A 19,857-nucleotide genomic window follows, 5' to 3' on the forward strand; every position below is an offset into this window, starting at 1 on the left:
TCTTTAAATCTAAAAAAATGTTTAATGCCTCCTCCAAATTCTCATTTTCATGAATTTTAATGCATCAAGCCATGATGCAATCTGTAATTGTTTACTTGGTGAACTTATATAACGCAGTTACAAATGTCTACCATATATTTGACTAGAAAAGTAGCATTATTGTACGTACTCTCTCATTTCATTTTCATAGTACTCTGTGAGGTTTAACTGATTATTATCCCCATTGTACAGATGAGGAAGCAAAAGTCTAAAAGGGTTAAACTACTCCTGGTCACAGTTTGTGGTGGTAAAACTGGAATTGGAACCCACCGGGTTTAACTACAGAGCTCTATTCTTATCCACTAGGCTGTGTCATTGTCACATTAGATAGCTGAAATACTGAGATATCTTGGATTTTGTAATTTAAAATGAATTAAAACTATGACTCCATTTCTATTTTATTATTTACTTATGATACAGTTTTATTACAAGATTACCTAAGAATTTTTTGTATTAGAGAGAAAAGCTAAATAATGGTATTATATGTAGTTCAAAAGTAGTACACAGTGATGGAACCACTGAGGTATTAAATTAATCTAAAGAAGGTATGAGTTTTCTCTTGGTGACCATTAATGTATTTCTTTTAAGTGGTCACTGTTCTTAAATTTAAAAATAACCCACAAATCCTGCTATGAGAACAACAGCATAGACCTTATTTTTAGAAAACTTTAAAGAAATTTAAAAGGATGACATCCGTTTAAATTAAATATAAATGAAATCAAACATTTAAAACAATGCAACATAAGTAACACTCTAAATCCTGCCAAAAAGTATATACTGTCCTCCCAGAAAGTTTTGTTCTCTGTAATTAAACAGAACAGAAAAAGAATACTAGAAAATTAGAATGATACATAAAGTCTAAAGAATTTTCTTTAACGGTAGCTGCTAGCTCCTCAGGAGGGAAATGCTACATTTTGATTTATATGTCCCTTCAAATGATTTTGTTACCTTTTCCTGAGCCAAGTTGGTCCTATGTGTGCAGAGCTTCACTTTAAGCCACAGTAAAATTAAAACACTCAGGTCCCACTGACATGCTTCCAGTTACTGCTTCCACCCAAGGGAAATGTCTTCCTATGATGATGTTTCTCTGTTCACAGATGTACCCGTGGCAGCGTGTTTACAGTAAGGTCAGTGTCAAGGGAGAACAAACCCTGGATGTTACTGTACCTTCGCAGGACAGGCCATGGGAGGTGACCCCGGAAAGACTCTCTCGGCAGACGTTACAGAAAGTGGGTCGGGCGTGGGAGCAGGCGTACCAGTTATGCATCCCTGAGAAATGTTCCACATTAAACTGGGCCACCTAGAAATGAGACGTTAGCACATATTTGCCAAAAAAGAGAACAGGACTACGTTTGGAATGTATATAGTTATGATTACAATTTCAAATCCACAATTTTTTTTTTTTTTTTTGGCGGTACGCGGTCCTCTCACTGTTGTGGCCTCTCCCGTTGCGGAGCACAGGCTCCGGACGCGCAGGCTCAGTAGCCATGGCTCACGCGCCCAGCTGCTCTGCGGCACGTGGGATCTTCCCGGACCGGGGCACGAACCCGCGTCCCCTGCATCGGCAGGCGGACTCTCAACCACTGCGCCACCAGGGAAACCCTCAAATCCACAAGTTTTAAAACTAAAACACTTTGTTTTAACTTAGAAAAAATCAGTATCAGGTTTAAACAAGTTGCTGAATGAATCTACACAGACTTTTTTTTCGCAGAATATCGCTTATAGCGCTACGGTTCACATTTATTCTCTAAGAACACGAGATGACAGGAGAGAGGCTACTTTACCTCGTAAGTTTCTCTGGTCTGTACAGACTTCAGCGAGCTGATCCAATCCTCCATCTCTTTCCTATTCTCAGCGCAAAGCATTAGTCTTCTGAATGGAGTGATTATCTGAAAGGGATAACGCAACCTGATTGTTATTAACCAACAAAGAGAGATTATTGCAAGACCTAACATCTTACAAGGTGGTACCATTTCTAATCTCTTGAGTCCTTACTTCCTTGATGAAGAAAGTAAGATTCTCTGTAAGGTAAATGGATTTAGTTCTCAGTGTGATACAATGTGGTCTAGGAAAGAAAAATTCTAAGGAGACTTTTCTTGTCTTTGCCCTCATTGCTATTTACTTATCAGGCTTTCTAGCCCTTTACCCAAGGCTATGAACTCATATAAGCAGAATATTCTTATTTCATGTAATATATCTTGAAAACAGATTCTAAATATAAATCAAAATCATTCATAGTAAGCTAGAATTAACACATTTTTCAATATGGAAATTTTGAAAAATCAAAAATCAAAGGCATGCAATATTAAATGATCTCATAATTGGTTTTTAATAGTATCAAGACTATTCTGCTTTAAATAATGTTGGGTTTACAGATCCTTTCCATGGCCTATTTTAATATGATTTATGTGACGGATTTTCTTCCCATTGTGTAGAACTCTACTGTACTACTTTTTAGTGAGAACAGGGAAGAAGAATTAGCATATAAGTCCTTTAGTTGGCTTTAAGGGCTGAAAATAATTGTGACTTTCATCTTTTATCATGTTACTAAAGAAGGCAAATTAATTAAATCAAGAATCTTAAAGCAAGAGGAATAAAACTTCATGCTGTTATAGCACCAAAAACTTCCAAGTGAGATTCTGAAATGACTTGAAAGCAAGCCCTATTTATGTGTGAATACAATATCCTGGTTGCAACCTTGAAGTTGCTAAATCTTAAGCATTTACTTCAAAGAAGAGACCATTTATTTACGTGTGAAAGAAAAGCAATATGTTACATTCCCACCTAGAACCTATTTCCAAATAATAAATTATATATTTACTTGTAGAGAAAATTAGAAGTTTTCCCAGGTTAAAAGCCTTCTGATCAAGTGATAATCTACATATTACAGTAGAGAGAGCAGATTTCCCAAGTTATGGAAAAGCAATAATTATCTCTAAAAAAAAGGAACCCTTCCCAAAAGGAGTAAACTAGCAAGCCTCAATCACTAGTGTTCATCTTAGAAAATAAGTCCATTATTCAAAGCTATAGAGCTCAGCGCAGTTGTAGCTACTCACCAGTCACTGCTTCTTCTCATCTCTCATTAGTTTAGGCTACGCAATCCTCCCGTAGACTAAGGGGCCTTTAATACACTGGACAGGCACTCATGCTTAAATACAGCCGGCCAGAAGTCACATGGACGTCGAGCATTAACCACTCAGCACTGGATATTTGTTAATTGCATATGAAATTGAACAGAACCTCACTTTTGCATTTTCTTCTGTTTTCCACTACGCTCCTTGGATAAAGCTTATTAGCAATTGGTCACTCCTCTTCCTCAATAAATAGTTAATGCAAAGAGCAATGCCTCCCTCATTACTTAGGAGCCAAATGGATGCTTTATTGCTTCAAAATGTTTTTCTAGGACAGTTCATCAAATGCAGCAGAGAGGGACCATTAAATCACAATACACCCCTGGCTCTGATGACTGGCACAGCACTCCAGAAATCTCTGTGTGTCAATAGACTGACTGAATCAATCTGATATTTATCTGAATAAATATCACCTCTAGCATGTTTTATTTAATTTTTCTGCTATACTATATGATGTAACGCTAAGGATTCCCTCTCTCTCATTAAGATCTTAGAGTGAGTGAGACATGTATTACTTAGGTAAATAAACCAGGCTTTCTATTTTATTCTTTAATTTTGTTTTTTTGTTGAATTCTAAGTAAAGCAGGATGTCTGATGGTTTTAACTATCTTTAATGCCTTTCTCTTCTTTAAAAGCCATTGTGAATTCAATAAAAAGAGGGGAAAGGATAGAGAAATAGCCTCTAATTTTTCTTGTAGCTTTTGGAACTACATAAATGCCTCAACTCTAAAGGATTTCGGCAACATAAGTCATGCATGTACCTCATACACTGACGAAGTAAAATGTTTACATTTGCAATTTCTCCTTTTTTTAAAAAAATGTGTTTTAAAATGGGCAGTAATAAGTAAAGATCATAACATATTCTTAAAATAAAAGCTAAGTTTTTAAGAGCCAAACAGAAATTATAAATAATTGTAATTTACAAGCCTTATGATTAAGAAATCTATTATAAAGTTACATTATAAGACGTTGACACAAGAAAAGAAAATCCTTCATAAATCGTGTGATGCAGAGATGTCTCACTTTGTGGCTGCAGGATGAAAAATACCTCAGGGAGCAGCCTCGGCCCAAATGAAGACAAGGCTGGTTTACCAAGCAAACCTGTAACATCTCCCAGATTGTCCCTTTCCTCTCTGAGCTAATCACTCCTCAGGCCTCCAATGCTCTGAGTCCCCTCCCCACCTTTTACTTAAATTCTTCCTCATCACTGACCTTTGTAGAAAAGAATATGCCAACAGTCCCATCTGCTAACTGACAGGCTCTAGCTGTATCTTCACCGAACCTCATTACACTACAGTAGTTCCTCATCCAAATCTTTGTCAGGAAAATATCTGAGGAGCAGCAGACTCTGAAAATTATTTGGTTCTTATTCTGAAAGCCTTTTTATTATGACAAGGGAGTAGGGTGGGGAGATAGAAGGATAGAGGTGGGGGCTATTCCCAGGGAAGACTCTCTGAGCCTGTTGGGGGCCAAAGCCAGGATGTTTCTAGAACTAGAGGACTTTTTACCTTTCTTGAAGGATCTGCAGTTTATCTATCCTAAAGTGTCCCCTAGCCCCTGGCCTCATCTTAACCCTTACTTTTACCCTCTCTTCCCACTACTGCAACATTCCCGAATGACTTTTTTCAGGCACATCTGAACTTACTTCAATAATTCGTTTCTTCAAACTATAACTACCACTACCATCTTGGGTCCTGGGAAATACACCTGTCATCGACCCCAGCATTTATTGAGTGTTCACTGCATGCCAGAGCCCGGGCATACAAACCATATGGGCTTTGCCTTACCAATCTATAAGGGAGATGGGTAAGTAAACCAAGATTTGCCTGTCCGAAAAAGTGCTACATAAGATGGAGTACAAAGGAAAGACATCTAAATTCGTTTCCTAAGTGCTACTTCAAATAATATACAAACTCCACAGGAAAAGAGATATTGTTCTACTTTGAGAGTTACTGGCCTCTAAGGGTTAATCCAACAAGACTATTATGTTGTATAAGGAAGAAGAATTTCTCAGTCTGGGAAAGCATGTAAATACATAAAACAGATATAAAACAATCTGGCATTAAATATATAAAATTCCATCAAAGAGTACCAATATAGTTAAGACTTTAAATATATAAACATGCACAGGAAAAAAAAAAAAACAAAAAAACAAATACCGTACTGGTTACCTTTCAGTGAAAGAATTGCAGATAATTTAAATATGATATTTTTGGTTGGTCTATGGTTTCTAAAGTAAATAGGTAGTGTTTCAGTAACAAACACATTCTTTAATTTTTTTACTAACAGAAGAATGGGAATTTAGAATTTAAAACTTTGCACTGTTCCAAAGCTGGAGTTTTCCAGCTTGGCTGCACTTTAAAATCACATGGGAGACTTTTAAAAACCCCAACATCCAGGCCACGCTCCACACCAATGAACTCAGGACCTCTGAAGGTGGGACTCAGCTACCAGTTTTTGTTTTATTTTTTTTAACTCCCTGGTGATTCTGAAGTGCAGCCAACTTTGGGAACCTGTGTTCTAAAGACACTTTATTGAAAATTCCCAACTGGAAACCACTCATGTAACAGCAGAGTGATTCAGTGCCTAAACCCTGGAGTCAGACGGACTCAGGATGAATACCAACAGCATCCCTTCTTACGTGTGTGGCTATGAACGTTTCCTTGAGCCTCAGTTTCGTATCTGCAAGAGGTCTGCTGAGTGTGGTGTGAATTAGAGAGACAACCCAAGCAAAGCCTTCAGCACAGTGTCTGTTACAAGCCAAGCCTCACTAAATATTAGCATCACAATTATTCTTAGCGCTGACAGGGATGATGTATGTATTTACAGCTTTCTTCTATAAGGTATATATTTCTTGTGTAAGTGTGGTACACAGACAAAAGTAACAGGAGCTTAGGTCAAAAACGGAGGCATTTTGTCAACAAAATAGTCACTGACTAGCAAACCACCAAAATAGAAATAAAGATAATGACGTATTCCTTAGAAGACTTTAGGAAAACATCAACAAACTAATTAAGAAGAAATGGTCTCTCCCCCCCTTAATTGCACTGCATCTAACCTTACCCAAAGCAGGAATATAACGGCAAGAGGCTTACCAAAGAGCATGAGATCCCAGTACAGCAGTGAAAAGAGTTCAGAATGCCGTCTCTAGTAGGTATCGTGCCTAAACTATTCAAGATAGAGGGTTCCTCCTTTTAACTCAGATTTCTGATTCTGCAATGAAGGAAATTCTGCAACCTTCTGTGTAACTTTAAGGGTTCAACAACTTCTTCTGTTCAAAAATTCTTATTTCTAATCTAAAGTTGTTTACAACATACTGATCACATCCGCACCCTGGCATCCTTATTGTTGTATCTTTAGTGATTAATCCTGAATAGCCCTGACTGAAATAAAGGTTCATTTGCAGTGAGAAGCCTTTCTTGGAGAGCAGGGCAAACAAAAAGTTTAGTTGTGCTGTAACAATTTTTGTTGTCTATACTTACTATAACTTAGGGGATGTAATTTGACTTTTGTTAAAGCCCAATCAGGTATAAACACGTGTCTTTATAACACTACGTCTGCTATACCTGAAATTGCCAAAAGCTCAGTCTTAATATTCCTCTTCCATCCTTCCTCATAAAATCTATATCCATCTCTTAAATCATATATGTTCCCTTTTTTTCCATTCTTCTTTTTTGGAATGAAGTAATTCACTTTAACAGCTTCAATGTGCCAAACTGCAACGTAGCCATACATCTTATGTATTTTGAGAGCAGAGATACTTCAAAGAGTAAATAGGGACCACTACATCCAAGGGCATAGGCCTTTGATGATGTGTTTGTACCTGAATCAAGACAAGAGTTTTTTCAAAACATAGCCAACCACGCTCCAAATTAGATTTGGTGAATCAAAATCTTATTTTGGCGGGAGACGTGGATCATTTCAGATGTATATAACTGTATATTGGCAAACCTATACAGGTAATTCTGGTGCACACCCATTTATCAACCACGAAGGGTAACAGAAGCATCCAACTTTCTCATTAGTCAAAGCAGGATCTGGTCTAAAATAATGTAAAGAAAGTGCTCTTAATCTTTATGGGCCCCTATCTCCCTTTTCTGCACCCTTCTGCTCCCAAATTTCCAGTGTCTCATCTGCCCCTAGTAATATTTCTTTGTGTGGGACCCATCTGTAATAGCCTCCCACCTACAGCACCCCACGTGATATAACAGAGTTTACAAAACGGTGATCTCCGAGGTTTTTGTGGCCATTTCTGTTGAACCATGAAGTGCTGTGTTGTAAAACAACAAGTTAATATCCATCATATTAGACAGGTTCTTTGCTCATCACAATACAAGCAGCTTAAATCTATTTTCTTCAGCTGGCCACTGCATACACTTAACGGCCCATGGAGGCACCTGAATTTGCAAATCCTATACAAACTCCCATGACTCCTTGGCCTTCTAGGGTCAGTGCTTCCCTATTTTATTACAGTCGCCTCAAGCCCCATCGGTTTTCTCAGGTGACAACGACTGACCTAAAGAGTAATTTTTTCTGAGGTGTTGATAGAGGATAAAGGTTAATTTTCTCCTAAGGGTGCCCGAATTTTAACAGGAGACTAATAAAAGTACAAAAGGTCACGACGAATGTATTTCTGGCACCAAGACCAAAGAAAGTGCCACAGGTATTTTCAACAGATAGTGTAATTTAAATCAGATAGTATAATTAAAATAACAGAATCTTAGGTTAGGAAGAGACTTTCTCACACTGACGCAATACCATAAACATCATTCATTTTATAGCTGTAAACGCTGTGGAGTCTGCATTAAGTGCTCACGATGAAGAGACTAGGTTCCATGAAATCCTGGATCCACAATATCTAAAATAATGTAAAATAACTTATAAAGATGTAATGGACTAATGGTAAGACTGAGATCAACAGGTAATTCACATACATGTGAGAACCTATTAATCTACATCTGGAATTTATAAAGAAATTTTGCTATGCAGGCAGCACACTATGAAAATATCAATAGGATGCTAATTCATATTGCTTGGTAGTTGAACTAAGGGCTTCCCTACTCTCTTTCAGAATGATCTAAAAATCTTTTCCTATGTCTGTTTAGAACCATGTTTAGATTTATAAACAAACACACACAGACCCTTGACTGAGAGTATGTAAAGAGTCAAAAAGGATATCTGAAAATCATTCTACACTTTTGTTTTTGGCTGAGTGATCATCCTCCTAGCTGATGAGTCCTTTCAGCTGAAGAACAACTTACTGATCTTAGTGGGCATTCCTGTAATGTAGAGTAGGACATATCATCCCCATAGGCTCTCATAATAAAGGGGGAGGCATTAGTCATGAACTTGAGGAAGGCTGTCTCAAAGCTGCTTATTTTCCTATCTAAGAAGAAGGTATGTATCATCTGGATATGATATTAATTTCAAAAATCAAACTACAACAAAAATTACCTATACATTGATATAAATATTTGAGAATTCTGTAGCATAGATATGAAATGTTACTCCCTTGGGGCAAGATTCTACGAAAAAATGCAAGTATTGAAAAAACAAATTCTAACGGAAATTTGTTTGTAAGTACATAAAACATTTATTCTGAAAAATCTACTAATTATAGAAAGGGAAGGACTCCTGGATGAGAGCAGAACATCTTTGCTAGGAATATGTGTCTTCTTATCTAAAGGAACACTTGACTACAGACTTATGGCAAAAAGGCAGTAACTCATTGATTCTTCAATCATCTCTGTAAATTAAGTATGGTGTTAATTTTATTACAACATATTGAAGAGAAGAAAAAATCTAGAAGCTCAATGAGTTGTCCACAATTACTTAATCCACTTCCTACATGAGGAGTTTAAAAAGTGTTACAGCAAATTAAACAACAAAAAAAGATTATTCCTTCACTGTAAAATACTGAATGGAGTAACTATGGTCAACTCAGTAAATCTCTTTCACAGCTTCTCCATACCTAGGCTTTGTTTGAGAAGAACGATGGAAAAGTGGTAGAGCTAGAACTGGCAACCATATTTTGAGGGACGCCTACTCAAGAATGAGGGGCCAATACAATGATGTGAAAGATCTGCTTTAAAACACTTCAGATAGGGGCTTCCCTGGTGGCGCAGTGGTTGAGAGTCCGCCTGCCGATGCAGGGGACACGGGTTCGTGCCCCGGTCCGGGAAGATCCCACATGCCGCGGAGCGGCTGGGCCCGTGAGCCATGGCCGCTGGGCCTGCGCGTCCGGAGCCTGTGCTCCGCAACGGGAGAGGCCACAGCAGTGAGAGGCCCACATACCGCAAAAAAAAAAAAAAAAAAAAAACACTTCAGATAAAATAGGGAAGAGAGAATAGATGAAGCAAGTGTGGCAACATCTAGATAACAGTTAAGAGCTGGGCAGTGGGCATGGGAGGGTTCATCACAGTTATCCTGAGTCCGTGTATATTTGAAATTTTTCACAATTAAAAAAAAATGTTTGGGAACCCCAAGCAAAACCCTTCAAGGAACTAAGAAGATGAGGGACGTGGGTGTCTTAAGTCTCAGCTTGCAGGCCATACCCACCAGGACCCAAGCCTCTGACCTCCTGCCTCTTTCTCCCATAGCAAACTCAAATTACATGAGTAACGTGGTTCCCCTTCTCAAGTGACCTAAAATGTCCACAGAAGCTAGTGAAGTAAGACTTCTGATTACTGACTGAGATGGGGTGGAAATAAGCTGCAGAGAGCTGTGCAAATTTTACTTCCATATAATTCTGGAGTTTCAGTGACTCTGCTTAAGATTAGTTCTGTAGATCATAAAACTTGACTAAGGAATCATGGCTTCATAACAATGTCATTTTCTGTGCTAATTTGATTTTCCTCAAATATAAATAAAACATGAATTCTGGTACCTGTTTCCATGAAAAAAGGAACCACAGATGTCAATACTATCAGTACCAATATTCTCAGTATTTCCACAGGATCTCACTTTGTAAAAAGCAAAGTTATCCTTTACTTGAATTTAAAAATATAAAATACTCTAAAATCAAAATTTTATTGAAAAGCATCTAATGAAATGTTAACACAATACAACAGAGATGTGTAAGGTGGCAGAACCCAAATATTTTTCAAATGAGCAACTGAACTCAACATTATATAATTTATATAGTCTTAGAATCCTTACAAAAACTAGAAAAGAAAGCAGCCTATTTAACATCTTTATGGGAATATCTTGTCTTTAAGGCTTTGTTTCATAGTAATGGTCCTAACCGTCCCTTCCCAGAAGCATCTGGTTCACTGGAGAGCCAAAGGTAGAAGGACATAGTGAAATCTCACAGGGTAAAGACGACAGTCCCTTTGAGGTCGTGCTCTTCTCCCTGCTCTCCCTGGAAAAAGAGACGTGGCAAAGGCTTCAGGGAGTCTACCAGGAAAGGCTATAAGTGTTACCTGCTGGAGTATGCTACTGTATCATTTACATAGATAAATTACTTGTACAATGACAAGCCACTGTTTCTTTGAAGACTAATAAAGAAAGTTTGGATCCAAGTCAGTATTAAAAGTCTCTTAGAATTCAAATGAACTATAATTATTAATGTTAGTCAATCCCTATTGTATTAGTTTCCTATTGTTGCTATAACAAAGTATTCTCATACAGTTGTAGGAGTCAGAAGTTTAAAATCAAAGGTGTCCAAGGGCTGCATTCCTTCTGGAGATTGTAGGGGAGAATCTAAGTCTTTGTGTTTTCAGTTTCTAGAGACCGCCTGCATTCCTTGGCTTGCGGTGCCTTCCTTGCATCATTCCAACCATCTGCTTCCACAGTCTCATCTTCTCTGACTCTGATTCCTCTTGTCTCCCTCTTATAAGGACCCCTGTGATTACACTGGGTCCACTCCAGTAATCCAGGATAATCTCATCTCAAGATCCGTAACTTAATCACAACCACAGAGTGCCTTTTGCCATATAAAGGGGTGATCACAGGTTACAGAAATTAGGATGTAAACACCTTTAGGGTTGATTATTCAGCTTACTACACCCACGAAGTAAATATAATACATAGTTATAACTTTTGATATTGCAATAATGAACTGGTAAATCAATGACACCTCTACTATATTTTCTTATTATAGTCACAATTTTAATTAATATCCATGGATGCAAACAAGTTCTCTTCAAAGGAATTAATAATTAAGTTCCTTAAAAATAGGAGGCTCTCATGTTAATAAATAAACAGAATTATTACTCCTGCAGCATCCTACGTTTTCAGAGTGCCTTGCTGTCAATATGGTCACATACATTATCTCAGTTAATCATCCATATATATAGCTGGCCTACGTGATAGATAAAAAGAAATTTAACTTGTTTAAAATCACAGACTCGTTAAATAGGAGAGCCAGAGTTTACAGTCAGAACTTCCGGCTTCATATCATAACCTCTTTCCTTGTTAAACCAGACAAGTAGAGCTGGTTTCTCAGCTGCCTTTATGTGCACCATACAACCCTGCTGAAAGTGAAATCGCTTGTGCTATAATTTGACCTATCCAACTCTAAGAAACCAAGTGTCATCAAAACAATTATGTCGATTGAAAACAAAAGGGTTAGGATAAAGAAAGTTTCAGATTAGCAATAACAAAATAATATTTCCTGTAAATAATTAAGCTACAACTTCATTTAACTATATAATAGTATTTATAACTAAAATATCACTAAAAATACACTTAGCTCACCAAAATTGGTTTAAAAAAAGATGTAAAAATTACTGATCAGCATTCTAAGAGGAGACCAAAATCAAGTAATAGTTACACTGCCAATATAAAGCAAGCCTATTTCACAACTACCAAAGTGAATTAAAAGAATTCAGAACTGAAAGCCAGGCCACACAAATCAGCTGTGTAATTCTATGTAGTTTGCTTAGTGTTTGCAAGTTTGCAAGCTCCCCATGAGTCCAACACCCAAGTGTCTGAAAATCAGAGGTGACTAATAACCTGATAACCTTATCTAAGGTCTCCACTTTCACTCTCCACCACAAGGTGCTATTCTCCCCTTTATAGCACTTTTCTCCACTTAGATAATAACATCTGATTACTTTCTGACTCCATCCACTTGATGTCTGTTGCACAACTGTATTCTAAAAGTCAAACACACACACACACACACACACACACACAACATAAATAAATAAATAATAATAAATACAAGTCAAACACAAGTGTAGCACAGAGCATATTAATGTCTTAAGCAATGGGCAAAGATAATGGGTTAGATGAGCTATAACATGATGAGAAAAGTGCTGAAGGTTACCTATGGTGATAGTTTAAAAACTTACACTCTCTATTTGAATCCATCCATCAAACTACTCATTCAGTCACTAGAAAATGTGAAGAGTGCCTATTATATGCCGAGCAATATTGCAGCCCTGGAAATACTCTGGCCTTTCACTCAAGGAACTCATGGTACAATGGGGAACTCAGATACGTAATTTCAATATAGTCAGTTCCTGTCATCTTCCAAACCACTTGGCCTGACTTAAAGATCCTTCAAGATCTGGACCCTTATCTATGCTCTCAGCACCCAGGGTGCAACTAGAATACAGTGAAAGGGCAGCTAACCAAAACTGAAGGATCAGGGAAAGCTTTGTGGGAGATGGTACTCAAGCATTTAAGGATGAATGTCCAGTAAGACTTTGGAGGGGGTGGGGAGGAAGCCAGAGAAGGGGAAAGGAGGAAGGGATATTGCAAATGAAGGGACACACAAACACACAGATGAAGAAAGATCCAGGTAAGGACTGGTGTTTTAAGTAGTGTGATACGACAATCACAGGCTGAAGAACAAAGAGAAACCAGAGAGGTAGTTACGAAAAACCTTTTAATCACACTCAGGAGTCTGGATTTGATCTTCAAAGTGACAGCACGTACGAAAGGACTGTAAGCAGGAAAGAGACACAAAATACTTTATTTTAGAAAGATAACTGTGGCAGCAACGGAGTGGGTCAGCTGGGTAGTCAAGAGACGGGAGAAGACTCTTAACGAAACTGTGGGAAAGGCAAGACAGGACAAGAGTTCAGGGTGGCGATGGGGCTGCTGTGGAGAGAAGCAGTCTATGAAGACTGGAGCCAACAGCAGAGATGATTAAGGGTTTAATAGCTTTTTCAGAGGCAGCATTAATGGGCCTTGGTGACTGGCTGTGAAGAGAGATAATGAGGGAGCAGTTTAGATGACTCCAGGTTTCACATTTAGAATGCAGATCAGTTTAAAGCCCAAAATACAATTTATGGAGTAATTATAACAGGCCAGGACCTGTGTGTGCTGAAATATATCATATCATATATCATTTCATATATCATAGCATACCATATCATATTGTACCATATCAAATTTCATCCACACAACTCAAAAAGTAGCATCCACTTTACATTTGAGGAACTTAAGGCTCAGAGAGGTTTGTAACTTGTCCAAGGTCACAAAGCACACGTAGAATTTGAAACTAAATTGTGTCTGCTTTGCTAGCCATCTACTAGAACACGAAAGAATAGCAAAGAATTTACTGGCATTATCCTAAAAGGACAGACAGAACAGGCTGTACAAGCTACTCACTTTTTCTCCCCTTAAAAGATAATCAGGGATATTATAGTTATATCTCAATCCTATATATACTTGTACATTCTTTAAAGATGAACAAGAAAAGGTACTGGTAAAATAATAATAACAATAAATTTAATTTACTAATATAGACGGGTTTCTGCAAACCAGACACCTTTGGAGAATAAAATTTTGACAAGATTAGATAATCATATGTAGCACTGTATTTTAAGTATTACATTGTCCATGGGAAACTGAAAGGTTTTTCTGTTTGTTCAGTATTAATTTTAATAACAAGGAGCACAGTGATTTCAGAAATTCTTTACAGAGGCTGTAACACACACTTCCCCCCTAAACTAGCAGTGGCTGTGTGTTAATGGACAGAGTAAAAGTTTTACCACTCATCTAATATTTTTCGGCTGCACCAGCAGCTGGAATGACGCATTGGCCCCATTCCCTTGGCACCACTCCTTTGGTTTGTAACCGCACGTTGCTTTGTACAGAACACATATGCAATGGGAATTGTCAAAACAAAATAATTACCTTGTTTGTACTGGGCACCAAAACACTAAAACATGTCTAAAATCTAAAATTTCCATTACACCATAATCATACTTAAGGAATAGGGAAGATGTTTGAATATGCTAGAAATGTAAAAAGAGCCAGGAAAACGATACTTTAAAAAGTACTTTAAATCATTTTAATAGTCTTTAAAGCATCTCCATCAATCACCTCCTAGACATCACCAGGATATCTTACCATCATTTTAAATTCTCAGTGTCCGATTCACAATGTCTTATTTTCACGCCCCACAGACCTGCTTGTATTCTTGTTTTCTACCCTTAATTAAAGGCATCATTTACGTACCAACCCCCCCAAATTCAACAACCCTACGTTAGTTTCCTGCTCTACCTTCTCCCTTCCCTTTGGCCATAGTTCTCCTGACTTTCCCAAAACAACTCTCATCCATCCCTTCCTTCCCTCCTATTACAGGTAGTCTGATATGTACCCTTATCATGGTTTCCTTGACACTGCAGCAGTGTCCAAGTTGGGCTTCCTACTAGATCCATCACTCTTGTCAAATGCATCTGCTAGGAAGCTGTCAGAAAGGGCTCCCATGTAGCATCTAAAAATTTTTTGAATAAGTAACTTGTGATTCAAAAAATATTTCAGGGCTTCCCTGGTGGCACAGTGGTTGAGAGTCCGCCTGCCGATGCAGGGGACATGGGTTCGTGCCCCGGTCCGGGAAGATCCCACATGCCGCGGAGCGGCTAGGCCCGTGAGCCATGGCCGCTGAGCCTGCGCATCCGGAGCCTGTGCTCTGCAGCGGGAGAGGCCACAACGGTGAGAGGCCCGCGTCCCGCAAAAAAAAAAAAAAAAAAAAAAAATTCAAAATATATTTAGAAGGAAAAGTACCTCTCTGTTTTCGAGCCTGTCCCCAGCTACCAAGTTTCCTTGCTGAAGGCAAATATCTGTAAGCTTCTGTGTACCCCTCCAGAGACATTCTTTGCATTTACAACAAATATGTGGTCTTTTGAGGTTTAGATGCATGCGTGTGTGCACACACACAGAGTGACATTTTATACATGCATGCTGTTTCACATCTGGTTTTTCCCACTGAATAAAACTTGGAGTTTGGTGTGTATTGTTACATAGAGAACTGATTCATTCTTTTTCATGGTTGCATAACATTCCACCGTGTGATATATTTCATCATTCATTTCAACCAGTCTCTAATTTGCGCATTTGGATTGTTTTCCAATCTTTCCCTATTACAATGTGCAATAAATATCCTTGTACATATGTCTTTGCACACATAATTGGTACATTTCATCACCTCTGCTAATTCTGGATGATGTGGGCAGTAAAGGTGTTGATGAATCTAAAAGACTTGAAAAAACTTTCTTTACAATCTACCCCATAAAGTATGTATCTTGATCGTATTGTGTTAAGGCCCAGGTTAAAACTTTTTTCAGTAGTCATTTTGAGTAGTCATGTCAGTACTTGCTGGTGGGCATGCTTCTACCCATCCTGAAAAGGCACATGCAACCTAGAACATCGTCACAGGAACAACACTTTACCTGTACGAAAACAAAACAAAAGAAAACAAAACACTCTGATTTTTACAAAGGTCTCCAAAGGGAGAAGGATTTGCTGCTTTGTCCTGACAGCCTTTCTTACATTATGAGCCTAACAAATAGGGAAGTTCTAATTGAGCAACTATGAAAAATTAATTATTGTTGGCATCTTTTACTGATGGAATTCTGAAAGAGAAAATGGCCATTTGTGCAGAAACCAGAACACAGAGGCCAAACATTCAACTCTTATAAACATGAGATCCATAGAACATACATCCATAAAATGCGTAGAATACTGTGACTCTTCCCACTTGAAATATTAGCGGCAGGCCCATATGACTTCTGGTTACTACCCCAGTAACTACCCACCATCAGATATTCATACTGTATAGGGCTGTGCTAGATTATTACAAAGCATTAGTGAAGTGTGTAAAAGCATCCCATTTGCAGGGACAAGATACCCTACCAACTGATCCAGACAGACCATGTCATTAGGTGATGTCCGGTGTCTGGATCAATGGAAGACATAACTCAACCTTGCTGGAAGGGGCCCAATTAAGCACTGATGTCAAGGGCCAGGTTATCCTATGGCCACACCCTCTACTCTAAGATGCCAGTTCTGTTTAATAGCGTCTTGATAATAATCTGTTTCTCTCCAAGATTTAAAGACCATCTTCTGCCTTGAATCCCATAGTGGGGGGCAGCTTACAAGAAACTTCTGAAAGTATCCTAAGACAGCTGTCCAATCTTTCATAAACCCTGATCAGCTAACACAGCCTGAGTGTCAGGAGGGTCCAAAAGCCTTCAGATCTGCTACCAGCAAGTTTCATCCTGTGACAACGAGAAAAACTAAAAAGGCAAAGTATCTCCAACCGGAGAGCAATCCACCTGCGTGTCGTCAATAGGAAGGTTTTGCTTCTGATGCCCCTTGTCGGTTGCTGACTAGATTGTAATTTGTCTTCCAGGAGTAAAAAAAAAAACCTACCTTTGCCTGCATGCATTGAGATTTGATCTTGGCAAAGTTTAAACTGGGTCCATAGAAACGTTTAAGGCAGAAACTACGGAACTGAAAAATCTCTCCTTTCATCACTTTTTTGTTGGAAATTAAATTCTTACCAGAGACCTGTCATGATGCAGAGGGCAATCAAGACTGCTAATCCTCTCTCTTCCATTAAAGATAATTCACCTAATGACTATCACCAAAATTGACCTCGGGTGGCAACCAAGCAAGCACTCTAGTCGTTGCTAGCTGGTACACCGGTCTACACAGCCTTCTTCCCACTTGTAAGGTAATGAGGATTCACTAGGAATGGCCGGACTGGACTAAATCCTACTTAAAACGCTGATTACTGCTATTGCACTCATACAATTCCAATATGCTATTCATCCTCATGGAAAAATCACAGGCTTTAAATATTAATTATTCTAATGTTAACTACATAAATTTATAACATTATGTTCTCTGAACCTCACCTCTTCATCTATTGAAGGGAAGGCAGAATAACTACTTCATGGGCTTAATGAGATAATGAAATGAGATATAAACTAAAAATTACCTGCTGTGCGCTCATTACTCCTTATTGCGGGTTACAGGACAGACCAGAGAGGTTTTGGAAATGAATAAGCATTTATTTTTCTCATCTATATGATAAACACCTTAAATTTTTAAAACATGTAGAATAATAGGCTTTCCTTAGTACTGTTTTAATATTTCATTAACATTCAAGGTGAACTTAAAACTATTTTAATATTTAAAAAAAATAAGTGGTTGTTTTAAATTGTCTAATGGAGCCAAAATCTGAAAAATGTAATGACGTGTTCTCATTTTTAGAGCATTTCATGCCAGACGCAAGGCCAGATGCTGCTGAAGTCATCAATAAGACCAGGTGTGATGAACAAAGCACCCCTTTTTGCGTGCACATCATTTGGGTTTTGTCAGGGTGATTCAAGACTGCAGGAGGCTTGGATCACTCATAAGGCCCAGGACGGCAAACATCTCTGGAATTTTCTGGAGCGTCTGAGCACCACCACGGCTCTTCACTATTCCCAGTTTCTTAACAGGGCACCAAGGATTCTGACTTCCTGGGAGATCTGGAACATCAAACTCCTTAGAAAACAGAAGTCTACCCTGCTGGTCAGTAAAGAACTTCCAAGATACTAAAACTCTTCAGGATTCTGCTGTTTCAGTCAGAGGCCACAGGATAACAGGATATCTTTAGCTGATATCCAGACACTGATGATAGTTTTAGTTATTTCTGTTTTAATTTTTTTTACTAGTAGTTTATTTTCCCATGTTAGGCCTCTATTCCAGGTACCTCTGTGAGACAGGATATGATCTCTTACAGGGTTTGAGGTTTCCTTCTGTACCACAAACGGGGATCAGAAGTCAGAACTAACCTAAATGAGTATGGAACTAAGGAGTCTTCAACTAAGAGGCTTCAGCCACGTTAAGACCACAGTGAAGTCCAAGTAAATCCCATAGCCCTTCTCCAAAAGGGGCACAGTGAAGCAGCCAGGCTGGCAGCATGAAGAGATCTCCTGTGGAAGTCTGCACAGCTTAGAAGCCTCTGTACAACTGGATGGCTGGTCAGCCTCGGGCTGCTCTTTTTTTTTTTTGCGGTACGCGGGCCTCTCACTGTTGTGGCCTCTCCCATTGTGGAGCACAGGCTCCGGACGCGCAGGCTCAGCGGCCATGGCTCACGGGCCCAGCCGCTCGGCAGCATGTGGGATCTTCCCGGACCGGGGCACGAACCCGTGTCCCCTGCATCGGCAGGCAGACTCTCAACCACTGCGCCAACCAGGGAAGCCCTGGGGCTGCTCTTTTGAAACTTGAGCAATCCTTGCCCGTCATCATGCAGAATCTCTCAAAAGAGAAAATGGATCTAGAAGTTAAGGCCACGTAGCTACAGCTGCTGTGTCCAAGATCATGGTGCGAGGGACAGCATCAGCTCAGGACCATCTAATTGGAACCTGGGAAAGGCCTAGTAAGTGGAACATATCAGTGAAATGCAGATTTACAACTAGCCCAAGAACAGGAGGCTGTGCAGCATGTGGCCATTCACTGGGAGCCTCAATACGGCAGGGGCACTGTGGAGGTCAACCCTCCATGATACAGGCCTGACTTTTCATCTGGGTGGACATCTTCCATTGGCCATCCCCAAGGTGCCTGAGGCTAAGGCTTCCCAGGGAACCAGCTTCATAAAACGCTGGTGTTTAGGGTCAGGAATAAGCAGTTCTACATGGTCACCATATTTTGGTGGCAGAAATACTGACACCGGGTATGTGTTTGTGGAGAAAAGCAGATGAAGCAGTCCAGAGGATTTTTTCTATGGAATCCTGAATGGTCGAAGAGTTTGCGTAATCTCTTCTCTTTCCTATAACTTGGGCCCCTGTGATGACACAGTTTCTAGTCTTAGTTGGGAGGCAGTTCATTGCTTTTTGTATCCCAAGAATCCTATTCTAAGGCCACATACTTTAAAGACAGGGATCTACTCCTGGAGGCTTTTAAACTTTTTCAAAATATGGTACTCAGTGGCCAATTCCTTTTAGTCACCACTGTATATCCAGAATCTAGCACGGTGTCTGATATATATAGCAAGCTTTTGATAACTATTTGCTAATGAATGAATGAATGTCTAAGGGCAGTTCTGGAAGTGGAGGACCAGGTGGGGAGTGGGCTGCTGTGCAACAGCCTAGGGGGATAGGAAAGGTATGGAGGCAGCAGGTGCAGGTTACTGACCAGGAGCACCATTCCCTCCCTGAGTCATGGATCTTCAGCAAGGCCAGGACAGGGTAAGGGGCAAGTGGTAATGCCAAGCACGGCTACTTAACATGGTACCCTGTCTGGACCTCCAGGGACACAGTTCTCTTGACGATGAGCCCTCTTGCCCAACATTTTGATGGTGTCTATTCATACCATCATTCATCAGAGGGTCTGTCTGATGAAACTGATCTGGAGACCCATGGTCTGATTATGCAACCCAGCCCAGGTTCCCAGAGCTCCTGAGCTGCCAGAATACTCGAGGACATGCTCACTGGTTCTTGCCTTACTTTAGAAAGTC

The 19,857-nt window shown here is 39.3% G+C and overlaps 1 protein-coding gene across 6 annotated transcripts in view; it reads right to left on the minus strand.

Moving 5' to 3' along the window:
* Window positions 1-19,857, minus strand: part of DGKH (diacylglycerol kinase eta) — a 184,094-nt gene that overhangs the window by 76,777 nt on the left and 87,460 nt on the right. For all 6 annotated transcript variants that reach the window (XM_081215128.1, XM_081215129.1, XM_081215126.1 and 3 more), the window contains 2 exons: window positions 1,824-1,928; window positions 1,207-1,339 (listed from right to left, as the gene is read on the minus strand). In XM_081215128.1, the coding sequence (XP_081071254.1) occupies window positions 1,207-1,339; window positions 1,824-1,928 (238 nt within the window). The remainder of the gene's footprint in view (window positions 1-1,206; window positions 1,340-1,823; window positions 1,929-19,857) is intronic.

The sequence above is a fragment of the Mesoplodon bidens genome (genome assembly GCF_964165515.1).
Source record: "Mesoplodon bidens genome assembly, chromosome: 17".
Lineage (NCBI taxonomy): Eukaryota > Metazoa > Chordata > Mammalia > Artiodactyla > Ziphiidae > Mesoplodon > Mesoplodon bidens.